Source organism: Muscardinus avellanarius (assembly GCF_963383645.1).
Source record: "Muscardinus avellanarius genome assembly, chromosome: 1".
In the NCBI taxonomy this organism is placed as follows: Eukaryota; Metazoa; Chordata; class Mammalia; order Rodentia; family Gliridae; genus Muscardinus; species Muscardinus avellanarius.
This window is the reverse complement of record NC_137786.1, coordinates 29,690,070-29,708,473: the sequence shown is the minus strand read 5'-3', so window position 1 is coordinate 29,708,473 and position 18,404 is coordinate 29,690,070. Positions and strand designations below refer to the sequence as shown.

The 18,404-nt window shown below is 41.4% G+C and overlaps 1 protein-coding gene across 1 annotated transcript in view; it reads left to right on the top strand.

The window, feature by feature from the left end:
- The window catches only part of ADAMTS12 (ADAM metallopeptidase with thrombospondin type 1 motif 12), a gene marked incomplete at both ends in the record, with an annotated part of 344,716 nt that overhangs the window by 258,537 nt on the left and 67,775 nt on the right, over positions 1-18,404 (top strand). Inside the window, 3 exons of the mRNA XM_080703192.1 lie at positions 5,181-5,301; positions 14,535-14,779; positions 16,314-16,452. Coding sequence (XP_080559318.1) covers positions 5,181-5,301; positions 14,535-14,779; positions 16,314-16,452 — 505 coding nt within the window. The remainder of the gene's footprint in view (positions 1-5,180; positions 5,302-14,534; positions 14,780-16,313; positions 16,453-18,404) is intronic.

The window sequence follows — 18,404 nt, the reverse complement described above, 5'->3', positions numbered from 1 at the left end:
GATCTCCCTAAGTCAAACTCAAGATAGTATGCTTTTCAGTACAGTTCTTTCAGGGTCAATAATTAATAATACGATGGGAAATTAAAGTAGTGGGGTTTGTTTTGTTTCAAAGAGACTATCCATTAGCCGGGCGTGGTGGTGCACACTTGTAATCCCAGTGCTTGGGAGACTAAGACAGGAGGGTCCTACAGGTTTGAAGCCATCCTCAGCTACTTAGTGAGGCTCTCGGCAACTTAATGAGACCCTTTTTCCAAATAAAATATAAAATAGGTCTAGGAGTGTAGCCTGGAGGTAGAAAGCCCCTGGGTTTCATCCCCAGTACCACAAAATAAAATAAAATAAAATAAAAATCTATCTACTGGAGTAGAGCTGCCTCATCCCCAGGATCCCACCAGAGAAGAGCCATACTGAAGTCATTGTTTACATTTGGCAGCAGCAGCAGAGCCACCTCTGATTGCACTGAAGCAGAAAGATCACACTGTGTGGGCTCTGTTGCTCGAGCACATGTCATGGAAGACAAGAGTGACGTCTATTTTTTTCCCCTGGGGGCCTTTATATTTTATATGCAACAGAGAGGGTAGATTTAGGCCTTCATAAACCTTCTCTTATATCTTTAACTCAGTTTTGATTGTACTATGCGATGCTAACAAGAGAAGCAAATCGGGTGATGTTCTGCAAGAACCCATTTAATAAGCAGTAAGATAGCATGGTGGGGACCTCTGTGTGTCTCTTTCTCCCATCCTTGGGCCCTTGGTTTTTCAGGCTAATATTGCTGGAGAAACATGACTACCTACTCAGGAAGAAAAACTCGGGCTCCAGCAGAGTGTGTGTGTGTGTGTGTGTGTGTGTGTGTGTGTGTGTGTGTGTCTGTCTGTCTGTCTGTCTGTCTGTGTGTTATTTGCCTTCTCTTCTTTTTTATTTTTAATCTTTTCTGCTCATGGTAGAGATTAAAGAAAACACTTTACAATTAATGTATCTCAGAGTAAATTTCCTGGGCTTGCTCCAAATCAGTGAAGGGCTGAAGGTCACTGGGAATATGATTGGTAAAGGTCAGCTTATTAGAGGATGCTCAAGCTTGACATAAACATATCACTTGTGAAGGGTTGGCATTTTACTCTGAACCATTGCAGGCACATGTACAGGATGTTTTTCCTTCCATTGTGATTAGCTTAATTAAGTTTTGGTTTTTAAAAAATCTCTCAGCACTTTATTTTTTTCTCCAACTGGGTCAGCAGCAGAGTCTTTGTACTTACAGGGTTAAAGACAGTCAGCCTGAGGAAGTGAGCTATTTTCTATCAGTAGGCATTAATTCTGTTTAGCTGGTAGAGAGTGTCATGATTCAAACCATTCTTCCTTTCAGTATATTTGAGGTGACTTCAAAATTAAAAAGAAAATGATCTTTGAGGAGAAAAATAACCTCCTTGGCATAATTCTTTCTCCCAAAAAAGGAAAGAAGATTATAAGTAAAGGAATATGGTATAATTTTTCTGTGAAGCCATAGAAGAAATCTGGAAACAGAGTAGTTGCATTGAAGCTCTCATGACTTTCATGAATTTCAACCTAAACGTCATGATACTTTGGGTCCTGATACTACAGAACACCCCCAGTTTCATAACAACCCTTGTTCAGGCTGTAAACTTGTGTGTGTGTGTGTGTGTGTGTGTGTGTGTGTGTGTGTGTGTGTGTGTTACTGGGAGTGGAACCTAGGGCCTATACCCCAGCCCTATTTTATAATTTGGAAACAGGGTTTCACTAAGTTGCTGAGAGCCTTAAGTAGCTGAGGCTGGCTTTGAACCTGTATGATCCTCCTGTCTCAGCCTTCCAAGTGCTAGGATTATAAGTGTGCGCCACCACACCTGGCTCAGGCTGTGATTTTTTAAATGGGAAAGACTTGGCCATGTTGAGAGGCAAAAGGGAAAGTGGGCAGGAAAGGTGATGATTCAGGAGGACAGTTAGACTGAACACTAAGAACAGATTGGATCCAGCATGTAGGAGCAAAATAGTGTTGGTCAAGAGAAGGAACAAACAGTTATTCCTTTGGATCTGGAGGGGTGAGGTTGGGATGGCTTGGGTGTGGCTCTGTGTGAAGTGCCCTGGAACTGGGGCTGTGGGAGGCTGCAGGGTCTGATGATGGGTCTTTCACCCCTCCTGCCAGGTTCCCTACAATGCTGCTTTGTTACTTGCTGTCCTGAGACAGGAACCACAAAGGATGCGTCCAGTGAGAAGTGTAAAAGGATTGGACAATCAAATCACAGATGGCGTAGTGACATCACCCCTGGGAAATCTCAAAAAGAGGAGAGGGTGTGAGGTTTACACATCTTAAGAGACATGTTGCTCCCCCAGCTCCAATTCCCTGACATTTTTGCAGTTAGCTTTTTGAAACTATGTTTAATTCTGCCTCTAACCCAGGGAAAACTGGAGACCTCACTCAATGTGTGCCTCTCTCTCTTCTAAGTAAGTACAGTCATCTTTCCACATCCAAAGGGTCACAATCACAGATTAAACCAACCTAGAGGGAAAATATGTGGGAAAACATATATCTATACTAAATATGTATCAACTTTTTTGGTTGTATTCCCTAAACAGTACAGTATAGCAGATATTTGCATAGCATTGATATTGTAGTAGGTAAGTAAGTAAACTGGAAATGATTTAAAGTATGTGGGTACCATGCTGTTTAAACTAACTATTTCTCTGTAGTATAGTTTGAAGTCAGGGATTGTAATGTCTCCTGCATGGTTCTTATTGCTGAGAATTGCTTTGGCTATTCCAGGTCTTTTCTTTCTTCACATGAAATTCATGACTGATTTTTTTCAGTTCTATGAGGAATGTCATTGGTATTTTGATAGGAATTGCATTGAATCTGTATGCCACTTTTGGCAGAATAGCCATTTTGATGATATTTATTCTGTTCAGCCATGAGCAAGGGAGATCTTTTCATATTCCAAGGTCTTCTTCAAAATCTTTCTTTAATGTTTTATAGTTTTACTTGTAGAGATCTTTTATATCTTTGGTTAGATTTATTCCTAGGTATTTAATTGGTTTTGAGGTTATTGTGAATTGAATTTTTTCTTTATTTCTTTCTTTGTGGATTCATTGTTGGCATATAGAAAAGCAACTGATTTCTTTAGACTGATTTTGTATCCTGCAACTTTGCTGAATTGGTTAATCTGCTCCAGTAGTCTTTTGGTTGAGTTTTTTGGATCTTCTAAATAAAGGAACATGTCATCTGCAAATAAGGATAATTTTAATCCCTTTTTTTCTTTGATTTCTTTGATATCCTTTGATATCCTTCTCTTGTCTTATTGCTGTGGCAAGACTCTCGAGGACTTTATTGAAAAGAAGTGATGATAGTGAGCATCCTTGTCTTGTTCCTGATTTTAGAAGGAATTCTTGCAGTTTTCCCCATTCAGAAGAAAAGATACAGAAACAAAACCACACACTTATAGTTAATTGATCTTTGACAAAGGAGCCAAATTCATATGCTGGAATAAAGGCAGCCTTTTCAACAAATGGTGCTGGGAGAGCTGGCTATCCTTTCATAGAAAGATGGAACTAAATTATTACCTCTCACCATGCACAGGAATCAACTTGAGATGGATCAAAGACCTAAACATCAGACCAGAGACTATGAAGCTATTAGAGGAGGGCATAGGTTCAACATTCTAACACATAGGCACAGGTAGTAACTTCCTCAACAAGACCTCCAAAGTGCAGGAAATTAAAACAAGAATTAACAAGTGTGATTACATCAAACTAAAAAGGTTTTGCTCATCAAAAGAAACTATTAAGAATTTAAAAGGAAAGCCTGGGGGTGGAGAGGGCACCAAGCACAGTCTGAATGTATGCCATTTTCAATATAATCCACATAAAAATTAAAAATAAAGAGAAAGCCTACAGAATGGTAGAAGGTCTTTACCAGCTACCACTCTGTTAAAGAGTTAATATCCAGAATATATAAAGAGCTCAAAATATTCTACACTAGCAGAACAAATAACCCAATTAAGAAATGGGCAACTGAATTGAATAGGAACTTCATAAAAGAAGAGATACAAATGATCAATAGATACATGAAAAAATGTTCAACATAATTAGCCATCAGGGAGATGCAAATCAAAACTACATTGAGATTCCATCTTACCCCAATCAGAGTGGCAAGCATAAACTAGTCAAATAACAACAAATGCTGTTGAGGATGTGGGGAAAGAGGAACTCTTTTACACTGTTGGTGGGTGTGCAAACTACTTCAGCCACTATGGAGATCAGTGTGGACATTCCTTAGAAAACTTGGAATGAATCCATCATATGATCCAGCTATACCACACCAAAGAATTAAAATCAGAGAACTACAGTAACATATGCATACCCATGTTTCTACCAGCACAATTCTCAGTAGTCAAAATATAGAACCAGCCTAGGTCTCCATCAACAGATAAATGGATTGCTAAATTATGGGAAATACACACAATGGAATTCTACTTAGCAATAAAGAAGAATAACATCATGTCATTCGCAAAAAGATGGAAAGACCTGGAGAACACTATGTTAAGTTAGATCAGCCAAGCACTGAAAGAGAAGGGACTTATGTTTTCTCTAATATGCTCAAGCTAGGGAGTATTAGGGATACCAGAGGGACTCCAGATAATAAAGGAGAAACCTCATCAAAGTCAGAAAAGAGGGATAAGGGAGGAAGAAGGCTGAGATTAAGCAATGGAAAAGCTCATTCGAAATTGTGTATACATGTGAATATAACATTGTTAACCTGGACACTCAGTATTGGGAGGAGGGGAAAAGGGGAAGCAGGGTGTGGGAGGGCACCAAGTACTGTGTGAATACACGCCATTTTCAATATGATCTACATTGTGGTGAGACTATAGTGCACCAATAAAAATAATAAAAAGAAGAGAAAATAAGTATGTGGGTGTGCATAGATTACATGCAAATACTATACCATTTTATATAATGGATTTGAACCACTGAAAATTTGAGGATCTCCTGGGATCCTGGAGCCAATCCGCTGTGGATATGGAGGGCTGTCTATATTTCCTTAACCATGGGTGGACACTTTGGTAATTCCTCTGGCTGCTACCAGGAAAAGGAGACAAGCATTTGTCCTTGTACCCTAGTGTCAGGCAGCTGTGACATCTTCTGTCTCATTCATCTTGACTCTTTTTCCACAGATGGTCGGCTGTGACTATGAGATCGATTCCAATGCCACAGAAGATCGCTGTGGTGTGTGTCTTGGAGACGGCTCTGCCTGCCAGACTGTGAGGAAGATGTTTAAACAGAAAGAAGGATCTGGTAATAAACAAACAAATAATTGCAGTGGCAGGGCCAGGAAAATAACTGATTCCTAATTTTCATTTTAAATAGCTTGTAACAAGACATTTGAAATGGAAGCTAGCGCTCACTACAAAGGATTAAGAGCTGCTTGGTAGGGGTTAAATCAGCGATGAGTACATGTTGTACACACAAGTTTTTTACCCCAATGAGTTGTATGAATATAATGCACCAATAAAAAAATTTTAAAAAAAGAGCTGCTTGGCAGTTTTAGGAAAGGAGTCTGTTGTTGTGCAAATACAGGAGACATTACACTGACCTAGATATCAGAAATGACCTGGAGGATGCTTCTGGGAACAGAGATAAAAGTGTGATCTCTGGGAGAAGAGTCTTTTGGGGAACAGGCATCACAAGAGGATCTAAGGCTAAATGCCAATAATATTGGAATAGAGCAAGAATGTGAGAGGAGAGACCAAAAGCTGGTCGTGACGGATGCAGCCACGTGGGTAGGATCTGTAGGTAGGGCAGAGAAGCCAGTGATGATTTGAAGGCAGAAGAAAAGAGGTATGTCTTTAGGGCCAAAGGATAAGCAAAATATCGTGGCTTTAACTCTCCTTTATTCCCAGTGTTCCCTTTAAGGAGATTTCACCCAAATTATGACTCTCAAAGCAGCTCTTCTGCCTAACATTCCTTTACTTCTTTATTCATACTTCACTCTTCTTTTCCCATAATACTCTTTACAAGATTTCTTCTTTATGCAGCTTTTGAAAGAGTTCCAATAATCCACCTGTTGCCTAAATCAACTATCACCCCGTGCCTTTAGATAAAATAGTTGCTGGTCCTTTGGTATCAGCAATAATTTATATTTGGTGGGATCTTGGGGGAGAGTAAGTTAGATCAGGAGATGATGATGACAACTAAAGATATCTTAGTTTGGAGTTTCCTAGAAATATACAAGTCAAGAATTCAGGTGTAAAAAAGTACTTGAGGGCTGTGGTGGCACACACTTGTAATCCCAGCATTTAGGAGGCTGAGACAAGAGGATCACAGGTTTGTGGCCAGCCTCAGCTATTTAGTGAGGCCTTCTGCAACTCAGTGAGACCTGTTTCAAAATAAAGAAAAAAAAAACTAGGGCTTGGGATGTAACTCGGAGGTAGAATGCCCCTGGGTTCCATCCCAAGTACTGTAAAATATATATATATATTTGAGGGGCAGGAAGTCCTGGAAAACACCAGCAGGTTTTGAGAATGTAGGGGAAAGAGGGAAATGAAGGCCTCCAAGAAAGGGTATGTCATCAAGCCAGTGGCCACTATAATAGGAGCCAGGGCAGATGAGTGTGACATACACACCCACTCCTCTGAGGGTGCTGGGGAAAGGGTGTGTTAGATGCAGATGCTGGGAATAGGAAGTCTATCATGCACTACAGGGTGGGACTTGAGGGAGGGAGGCAGTTTCTGCTACCCAAGGGGAAGCCATGAAGTTACAAAGTAGGATTCCAAGAGTATCAGGTGTGTTTTCAGTTGACTACATGGCGGATTCCTCCCTAGTAAATGTAACAGCAGATAGTCCAAATTTGTTTAAATTTTATTCTCTTTTTCATCTTTGGCTATTGAACTACCAAGGTTAAAATTTGAAATGTAATCCTTGTCCTGCCTTTTTAAAATTATCATTGGGGAAGATTGTATTTCCTGTCCTTAATTGATACCTTTATTATACATGAAAAGTATTCTTCAAATTATTTACTAGGAATGTGAATGATAGTCCAGTAAGTCTCAAGCTTATGGTTAATTGTCTGATAATAGCTAATGATCTCTACAAAAGTATTTTATAAATATTTTTATTATTTGTAGTTGACCTTATTTTCTTAAATTATAAAATGTCACACTTAAAGGCGTATGTCCACATTGAACCTCAGCTGTTTTTCTTTAACTATAGGAGTCTTATCTTTGGCCTGTGATATGCTGTACTTCTAACATTATGGTAACTTCTTTGAAAACTAGAATTGTCATTCCTGAATCTCCTCCACTTAACTTTCTAATCTTTTAGGAAATTGGACTTAAGTTCTTTTTTTTCTTTTTTGGTTCTTGTTGTTTTGTTTTTGTTTTTGTTTTGTTTTTCCTACCCTGGTTTCTTGGGGATGATCAATAGACCCCAGCAGTGGCCTGAGCCTCCCTCCCAGCCCACATGGGCCTCAGAAGTCTCAGTCTTCTGGCCACGTGCCCACCACCTAGCTCATGAAATCTCTCTGTGCCTTTGTGTTTTTAGTTCTCCTCTTCCCATTTGCTACCCAGAGGGCTCTGGGGGTTCTTGGCACTTGGCGAGCAGTATCCATTCTAGATGTTCATGCCCTGGCAGGCTCCTCAAAGCTCTCTGGCCCTGCACACCCCCAGCCATTGGAGAAGTCCAGGGTGTTCACACTCTGGACTCTGCAGTGTCCAGTGAGGAGGTGTGTGTCCATGGACACACAGGGCACTGCCAGATCCCACTTGGCTCTGCGCTTAATGAAGCTAGATACACCATAACAGCCTTGCTGCAGCCATCCAACCAGGCAGATGAGGCCAAGAAGTGATGCAGAAACTTGTGAAATGCAGTTAGGTTGCAGTGTGATTGAAGTTGATTAATGTGAAGTCAAAAGTCCAAAGAGGAACCGTAGCTTTCTCTCTGAAGACACCCGGTGGGTAGTTCTCTCTACTTGTTTGCATGCTGTCTTGTATGGCTTTCTTATTTTAGCATGTGTTTTATTGTTTTCTCTATTGAAATGATTCACTGAGACCAGAATTGTCTTTTAGACCTTGTGTCTGCCCTCTTCAACTGCAAAGTACCATATTCTGAGTCTAGAATAGATATTCAATAAATGCTCATATTCAGCTGATGAACTAAGAAAGTCATTTTCTGGCTTTCTTATTACAAATAAAGCTTTTTTTTTTTTTTTTTTGGAGGTACTGGGGATGGAGCCCTATGCCTCCGGGCTATAGTCCCAGGCCTATTTTATATTTTATTTGGAAACAGGGTCTCTTAAACCAGAGAGGCTGGCTTCCAACCTGCACGATCCTCCTGTCTCCACCTCCCAAGCTTGGGGATTATAACATGCCTGCATTAATGAAGCTTTTAACTACATATAGTTGAGAGCCTTGCTAATGAGGCTCTCAGCCGCATATAGGTGAGGGTTTTTATCAGCACATCAAGGACAGCTGCATCTCTACTGCACAATTACAATATGCAAAGAAGTTCCTTTTTCCTCGCTTACATTTACTACATATTAGACTCCCACAGCCCACCTGACTTTTTGTGCTCCCAGCTGGAGACATTTTATAACTTTTTTTTCTTTTTTTGGTGGTACTGGGGTTCCTGGAAGCCATTCTACCTCCAGGCTACACTCCCAGATGTATTTTATATTTTTATTTAGAAACAGGGTCTCTTAAGCCAGCCAAGGCTGGCTTCGAACCTGCACGATCCTCCTGTCTCTGCCTCCCAAGTGCGGGGATTACAAGCATGCGCCACCACGCCCAACCATTTTATAACTCATTAAAAAATTAAATAAATACTGGCTGGGCGTGGTGGCACACACTTGTAATCCCAGCATTTGGGAGGCGGAGGAAACCAGTGGATCACGGTTCATGGACAGCCTCAGCTACTTAGCAAGGCCCTTTGCAACTCAGTGAGACCCTGTTTCAAAAATAAAAAAAAGAAAGAAAAAAGAAAATAGGGCTCGGGGTATAGCTCAGAGGTGTGATGACCCTAGGTTCCATTCCCAGCACCGCAATAAATAAACAAATAAATACTTATCAGTTTTAGTAAAAAAAAGTTATTTTTCTTAATATTGATTTCATATTCCTTTGATAATAAAGGAGACAAAATCATTAACTATCTTTTAATGATGTTGAGGGAAAATCTGAGCCAGCTATGTTTCTCCTCGATACCTGCCTATGGTTTAGCTCTGGTATTTTAGCTCTTTTGTAACACAAACTATCCTTTTGGGTTTGGGCCACTTTCTGATTGTGGCCCAAAGTCACAGATTTCATCATTCTAGGGATGCATGTCCTAAAGTATTCTTTTGTCCTAAGCTCTCCACCCAGAACTGTGGTTTCTCTGGGGGTGGCAGTGGATCAGATCAGGGAATTTGTGTTTTATCTCTTGTCTCCCTGGCCAAGAGAGCACTGTATTGCCCTCAAGTGTCTGTGCCTTGGGGTGAGTCCTTATGGAGGATTATTTCCAGAACAAGTATGATCATGCAGCCAGTTACATGGGGGGGGGGGGCTCTGAATTTTTGGATGTAGCTTTCTTATTCCATCACTTACGCATCAAATCCTCAGAGCCTTGTTATCTCCATGATGACTATGACCATGAAAGAACACGGTGCGTCTTTTCTAGAGGAAATTAGTAACCATCAGGCAACACCAAAATAATGAACTTGGGCAGACTGGCACTGGTAGGAAAATAATTTCTATGATTAGGAAATAATGGAAATATGTGCTTAATCTCTCAGAATTAAAAAAAATCCTTTGAACCCTGCATGGCCAGACGGACTTGGAACATTTGTGTGGGTTCTTCTTTTTCCTTAGTGTTTTACTTTGGCTTGGAGCTCTTTTTCACGGAGTGATTTAGAAAGAGGTATAGGTGGGAAAGGCTGCAATTAAAGTGCTCTTGGTGGTCAGACCCAGCTCTACCTCCTTCTCTTGGGGTTGCTACTGCCTTTGGCTACAGATGTATGAAATATTAGCCAACTTCTTTTATTTATTTTTTATGAGTGCTCTAAGAAAGAGAAAAAAATAATGTGAACTAAATAGGTTGGGAGGCAAAAGACCAGGTTCTCATCTAAATCAGCTTGGGGAAGTCACTCCTTAGGCTTAAACTTCTGAGGTCCCTTCTGACCCCGAGTGAGAATTTTCTTTTCTTCTCCCTAATGATAGCCTCAGGGTTGATCATGTCTGTGAATACCTAAGTGTTGAATTTGGGCAGGGTTTCCAAAAGAAGGTGTCCATATCCCTGGCTTCCCTGGGATATTCCAAAAAAGTTACTGTCTTCCTCTATGGGGAAGAACTCTACTTATTAGGATTGATGCCATGCATAGGTGGCGCCACCTTTCTCTTTAATTAGTGCCACACTTGGGAGAACATAAGCCCCTTTTATGATAGACTCCTCATAATAGCTTTCATTTCTACTCTTGGAAAGAGAGAAAATGGTTGGCACTAATGGGTAGTTTAATGGTGACTGTGATTAGACGTGTCTAAAATTAGCACTTAGGCTTAGAGTCCAATACACTACATAGAGATATGAGTAACTCTCTGATTCATTCATTTAGTCATTACCGGGGAAATATCAGTTATGTGCCTATTGTATGCTTCCCATGAAAGATGGAATAATAAATAAGACAAGAACTCTCCTCACTGCCTTGGCTTGTACCATGGAGGTCACAGACCCAAGCCCCAACTCTGACCTTTAACACTTAGGCAGAAATGAGGAGACACTTAAGAAATTGTATACCTTCAGGCTCAAAATGGCTCCTATGATATACCACAAGTTTCACTGTGTTTGTAGTTGATTTAAGAGAGAACACTCTATGACTTCAGGCTGGTAAGTAATATGAGAAGTTCAGTGTCCTAGACAGACCAGCTCACTGTCAATGCACAAAACTGCCTGGCATAAAAGGACCCAAGTGCTAAAAGCCATAACATGAATCTAAGTTTAGGTGATGAGGCCCTAGACTAAGGGAGTTCATGCAGAGGGGATGAGAGTCACATGAGAAAACACTGCACAGAGAACCCAAGGCTGAATGCATCATAAGAGGGGCATGGCTTTCTTAAAACCATAATTCCTCATATCTGGAGACCGTCCTAGATAATGTTTCCCAGGAGCCCACCAGTTGGGAGGGCTGGGACAAGAGGGAGAATGATTGGGGACTCTGCTTGAGAGTTTTTATATCAAGAGGTCCAAAAAATCCTATATCAGGGCTTTGGATTATAATTCTTTGTTCTAGAAGTATTTAAGGACAAGAAGCCATGATGCTTGTGTTTGCTCAGCATGTGTTACAGGACTCAGGTACCTTTTATTTTTTCTTTGTGGTACTTGGATTCCTGGAAACCCTTCTACCTCCGGGCTACACTCCTAGACACCTATTTTTTTTATATATTTTTATTTGAAAACAGGGTCTCTTAAGCCAGCCAGGCTGGCTTCGAACCTGCGTGATCCTCCTGTCTCTGCCTCCTAAGCTCAGGATTACAAGCGTGCACCACCATGCCTGGCTCAGGTACCATTTTAATCCTCTTTTGAAATAATAGAGGCTAAAACTCTAAATCTAAGGCAAGGCAATTCAACATCTCAAAACATCTGCCAGGTACATTTATTTTTATGTAGTTCTTCTTTGCTCTGTGGTTTGTGAGCCTGTTAAATATAGGTTTATATCCAAACCAGACATCCACTTGTCAATGCCTCAAGCCAGGAATAAGAACATAGACCAACCTTTTCTAAAAGCCTCCTGGTATAAATCATAAGATTGTGGTCTCCAGTGAGCATCATCTTGCTGGCCACAAATAGCATCAATCTTAAGAAAGCAAACTGACCATTGTAGATAAACTGCCTAGGGTTAGTAGTATAGCCTCCTTATGAGCACATTTTTATTAAAAGTGACAAAGACTGGAAACCAAATATGTCAGTGGGCCAAGACTTCATACAAAAGGTAGATAAAGTATATATTAGCACAAAGAGTCCATAGTGTCTTTTTTTGATACCTTCATAAATGAGGCCACATCTTCAAAGATTGAGTATTCATTCAGCTCAAGATGCTCAAGAATGGGACAGTGATGGGATAATTTTTCCAGATGGTTCTATGGCTTCCATTTCTTGAGGTCAGGATTATGTTTCTCCTCTTTCCCTAAGAGTTGTACAAGTGGGTAAGTATTTATTATGAGGAAGAAACAAGGAAAACTTTTTTGGATAAATATATTCATCATTCTTAATAAATTGAAACTATTCTTACCAATCCTTCTACCTACAAACTATTCAGAAGCAGCACTAATATTTACTGAAATATTTTATTTTAAATTTAGTATACCTCCCCTTTCAGTGTGCTCATGATAAATATTTCCAACTTTGAAATGTTCTGTCCTAATGAAAAAATAACAAGCAAACTCTTTTTTTTTTATTTTTCCATCCCATTTCTTAAGACAAGGAACAAGGTGGTAGGCACAATATTTAATATCATTTGATTTTCCTGCATGATTTCTTATATAAGAAAGCATGCAATATCCTGTTAGAAAATGGTTACAGACAGCAACACCCCACAGGCCTTTTTTAAAATTGCATTAGCTTCAATTACATGTGATAAATATCTTCCCTGAGGTAGTTATGCATTAGTTATTTTAATCAGCTATTTCAGGCAATTGTATGAAAACCAAATGAAATTTTATGGACTACCACAAGACTCACATTTTGATTCTCTAGATAGGAGCACCCAATTTCAAAAGTGAGGTAAAGGTTTTGGCCTGTATCTAGTTTCTGAGCGCAGCATCCCTGCTGGACAGGCCAGGGTTTGACTCCCAGGACCCATACTATTTCAATATCAGAGGGAGGTAGAACAATTGAGACACATCAAAGTGACAGGAATGAAAGTCTTGCTTTCCAGGCCAGGAGCATGCTGTATAGCCAATATAAAATTAGCAGGATAAGCAGAACTTTATTTTCTTTGTTTTTTTTTTTGTGGTAGTCATGATTAAACCTAGGGGTTTTCTACTTTTGAATTACACATCCAGACATATTTTTTTAAAAAAAGACTTTTCTAAGTTTCCAAATGTCTTGTTAAGTTGCTGAGTGCTGAGGCTTGGCCTTGTACCTGCAGTCCTTCAGTGTAAAGCGTCCTACTGGGATTACAGGAGTGTACCACCACACCTGGCTTGAGCAGAGCTTTAAAGTCATATTTTGTATGAAAACAAAGAGTGATCAGCTTAGAAAAGAGCTGTTAGAGCTGAGAGAGACCATAATCATCACCACTCAATTCCCTTTATTGTGTAGATGAAAGTCAAAGGAGTTAAAAGAACCCATGAAAGTCACAGAACCAGTTTGTGGCAATGTAGAAACTATAAAGTAAGTTTTCTGACTCCTGGGCATTAGGGCTCCTTCACAAGGGCATCTCAAAGTCTATGTTCTTTCTGTTCTATAGAGTTATGGCTCTTTAAGAAGCATAAATAAGCCAGGTATGGTGTTGCATACCAGTAATCTCAATGCTTTACAGGCGGAGACAGGAGGATCGTGGGTTTGAGGACAGCCTCAGCAAGTAGCAAGACTCAGCAACCTAATGAAAACCTGTTTCAAAACAAGAAGAAAAAAATGGGCTGGGGGTATAGCTCAGAAATAGATTGCCACTGGGTTCAATCCCAAGCACTGAAGAAAAAACAAAAGAAGAAGTATAAATAATAGGAAGGCATAAAGTACATTGTGTCAAGCCTGGTAAATAAAGGCAATCGCTAAGTGTTCATCCCCACCCCACCCCCCAGTTACCTCCTACCCTCCAAGCATTAGGTCAGAAAAAGACTGTGGTTAGAGTGCTCTTTAAAGGGTTAATCACATTTGCTTCTTCAGAAGGCTGAATGAGAACACATGAAAGTAAATTATAAATTCATATTTTAGCAAAACATAAGGAAGAAAAACCTTTCTGATGAATAGAATTATCCGGCAACATAGACTATGCCCAGAACTGAGTTTCTCATCATGGGCTCTATTCAAGTGAGCCAGGTGGCAATCAACCCAACATTCCCTCCAGGGTTTTCTGAATGAATGGAAGCCAGGGTGGAATTATTTCTGCAAGTCTGTTTTTAACCTGCAGGCAATGTGAAGAGGAAAAGTATGGATTCCATGCAATGTTGAGGAAGACTAATGTGATTCCAACAGCAAATAAGAGAAAGGAAGGGCCACGAGGAAGGGCCACCAGGAAGCCTTCAGGAGCAGTAATATTTTGAACTAACAACAGAAAATTACAGAGAAAATGAATGCTGGATCAACCACAAAAGATTCAGTCCAATCTGCATTTATTTTACCTCTCCTCACAAAACTATTTGCACAGAGTCATGAAGCTCCTAGGAATTCTGCTCCTGGCCAAGCTCTTTAAAATCCCCTATCATTGATGCTTTTGCCAATCCCAGCAGCCACCCAGCAAGTGGACTAGAGGATGAGAATACTGGGAGGAGGATAAACAATGGGCCCAACTGTGGTGGAATGAGAAGCTAGTGTGGCTTTTTCCTTATTATCTCTTCTCTCCTTAGGTTATGTTGACATTGGGCTCATTCCCAAGGGGGCAAGGGACATCAGAGTCATGGAAATCAAGGCAGCTGGAAACTACCTGGCCATCAGGAGTGAAGACCCCCAGAAATATTATCTCAATGGAGGATTTATTATCCAGTGGACCGGGAACCATAAGCTTGCAGGGACCGTCTTTCAGTATGACAGGAAAAGCGATCTGGAGAAACTGATGGCCCCCGGCCCCACCAATGAGTCTGTGTGGATCCAGGTAACAGCAGAAGGGAAGGAGACTGCTCACATGCATGCTGCTCAGCATCTTTCTGATTTTCCCCCCAAGAGAATTACTAGAAAACAGAGAGTAAGGATCATTAGAACTTTTTTCAGGAGAGAAAAGATGTTTGCAGTGTTCATCCTTTATTGCCTAAAATTGCTGAAACTCCCATGCCAAAAAATGCTCAGGGCTCTAAAATCATCCATTCACCCATGGTGGGGGGGTGAGTTTGATTTCCAGGATGATTTATTTGAAAGTAATTACTTTTCAGGTCTATTCAGAATGCCCTCAGCCTATTGTCAGTGTGGCAGGAGTTTCCAGGTAGCTTCCGAGCCTTGGTGATAACAGGACTTGATAATATTGTGATATTGTGTGGCTGTCCCCAAGCAGAGGTGTAACTCTGTGAAACTCTTGAAGGAGGGAGGGTTAGTAAGCAGCAGGTGCTCTTCAAAGACACAGAGTTTTGTATGTAATTTGGGGCTCAGATGTAGAGAAAAAGCATAGAATGATTATACTGATAGAGGCAGGTGGCTCAGGGATGACAGACGGCCCAGGAGAGTCAGGCCCAGCCACACTTAAAAGTTAGAGGGAGGTCATTTCAGAGCCAGAGACCAGAGAAAACATGAAAGTAGAGGCTAAGCTTGGCAGCTATGGTCCACAAATGTCAGGATATTTTGCATCTGACCTGCCCAGGGGGTCAAAGATGTATATGTGGGAACCCCAACCCCATGGAACAACCATTCTACCACCTCTAAATTTATGATGAATCCATTTTAAATGTGTTATGTGTAGATAACCTGCAGGAGAGAAGAGGAAAGAGAAGATCCCACAAATAATTCCACAGTAGCACACTGACCCTTTTTTTTATCATGACTATTTTTATCCCAGACCATGGCTACTTTTACCCCAGAACTACCGCACAGTAAAAGAGCTAACCAACCTGAGAGCTAAAGATGAACATCACAGGACAACAAGTGTAATGAACACCAATTGGGTGCTAGCCATGTTCTAATCACTTCATGTATATTTTCTCACTTAACCCTCACAACACCACCAGTAGTAGCTACTGCTGTTCTCACGTTTGTGTATAGGGAAACTAAGTCCTAACCTATATTCACAAAGTTAGTAAATACATTAAGGCACAAGGTGTCCTATCAGCTGGCTCTACCCAAGGATGCTCTTGCCGTTCCTTCAGGGTAACCCCTCTATGATTAGACCTCCCCATTGATAGAAATGGGAATTCAGTCAAGAAGTAACGGAATGGAGCATATACAGATATTATTTTAAAAATTAAAAAATATAATAACACATAAAAAGAGTAAATGGATATAGAGAGATGTAGAGGTGGATACAGAGGTATAGGTAGCGATACAAATATTGAGAGAGATATTGATCCACTTAATGGCATATGTTCCAAGGCGTGTCCTATAACTACTTTTAGTTGATGGGCATTTGTGTAGTGTTTTTACATGATTATTTTTGGCAGCCTAGAGTCATGACAGTTTGATGTGACCTCTCTCTTGTCTTTCAGCTCTTATTCCTGGTTACTAACCCTGGCATCAAGTATGAGTACACAATCCGGAAAGATGGCCTTGACAATGATGTGGAGCAGCTGGGGTACTTCTGGCAGTTTGGCCGCTGGACTGAATGCAGTGTAACATGCGGGACAGGTGAGAAACAGCTCCTGTCCCCAGGAACCCACACTAGCTTCCTAGAGTGGGCCACAGAGGCAAGTTAAGCTTTTAATCCCAGTACTTGGGAGACTGAGACAGGAGGATCCAGTTTCGCGGACAGCCTCAGCTACTACTTTTAATCCTAGCATTTGGGAGGCTGAAACAGGAGGATTGTGGTTCGCAGACAGCCTCAGCTGCTTAGTGAGGCTCTTTGCAACTTAGACCCTGTTTCAAGAATAAAAATAGGGCTAAGTCGAGGCCATCATCGGAGCCTGCCATGAGGCAAGGTTGGTGCTGGGGCCTCCGAGGCTGGGATCGGAGACTGTTGAGGGGTTAGGCCGGTGCCAGGGCCAGCAAGGCCGGGATCAGAGCTCACCGTGAGGCAAGGCCAATTTTGGGGCCTCCGAGGCCGGGTTCGGAGCCTGCCGAGGGGTTAGGCTGGTGCTGTGGCCAGCGAGGCCGGCATCGGAGCCTGCTGTGAGGCAAGGCCAGTGCTGGGGCCTCTGAGGCCAGGATAAGAGCCTGCCAAGGGGTTAGGCCGGTGCCGGGGCCTGCAGCCAGCATCGGAGCCTTCTGTGAGGCAAAGCCACTACTGAGGCCTCCAAGGCTGGGATCGGAACCTGCCAAGGGGTTAGGCCGGTGCTGGGGCCAGCGAGGCTGGCATCGGAGCCTGCCGTGAGGCAAGGCCGGTGTTGGGGCCTCCGAGGCCAGGATAAGAGTCAGCCGAGGGGTTAGGCTGGCATTGGGGCCAGTGAGACCAGAATCGGGCCTCCCATGAGGCAAGGCCGCTGCGTGAGCCAGCGAGGTCTGGATCAGTCCACCGGGTAGCCAGGCCACTACTGGGGCCGTCAAGAGTGGGATTGGTACTTGTAACACGACATGCACAGAGAAATATCGTAGAAAATAAAAATTAGATGCTTTCCCTAATCAGCAATAACTAGGAGGAAAGGGGCAACAGGAAGAGGTCGAGCCATAGAAAGGGCCCTATAGTGAAGCAACTAAGGTGACCAATCAGAGGGTATGGAATAGGGGAAGATGGAGCCTCTTTAAAAGGCAGGAGGTACATAAACAAATGTATCAAAGTTAATCACCAAACAAGCATGGGATCGAGGGAGGGGGAGGGAATGGGATGGGGACTGGATGAGGGCTAATTGGATGATGTGTGCTTGTATATCCTCTCAAGTCTTGTACTCCAATGTGATTGATATATGACTATAATGCACCAATTAAAAATAAATAAATAAAAAATATTTTTAAAAAAGTAATAAAAAAAAAATAAGGCTGAGAGTGTAGCTCGGAGGTAGAATGCCCTATGGATTTCATCCCTAGTACCAAAAAAAGGAAGAAGAAAGAAAGAAAGAAAGAAAGAAAGAAAGAAAGAAAGAAAGAAAGAAAGAATAAAATGAACTAATGAGAGGCTGAGACAGGAGAATTGTTGTAGGTTCATGGCCAACCTCAGCTACTTAGTGAAGCCCTCTACAACTTAGTGGGACCCTGTTTCAAGATAAAGAATAAAAATATGGCTAGGGGTAGCCCAGAGGTAGAATGTCCTTGTGTTCAATCCCCATTACTTCAAAATAAATAATAAATAAATAAATAATAAAATGAACTAATAAAAACCCTTGGCCAGAGTTGTTAATCTAATTGTCTCTTATTCTGCCGTTCCTCTAGGACTTATTCCATCTTGCAGCCAGCCAAGATCAGTCCCTTCCTTATTACCAGGCCCTTAGTTAATTCTCTAGTAATGAAATTACTGGGGATCTCTCCGTTGGTTTCTATGATTTGCTTTTCTCAGTGTATCCTGTGAAATGTCATCTGCTTTTACCATCGACACCTGAATTTTGTAGGATTTTAGAGGCCTCTAATTCTCTCTAATCAAGTGTTCTTCCTGAATGGCTGTAGCAGAGTCAGAATCAGGACAGTAAACTGTTTGTGGTAAATTTTGAAAA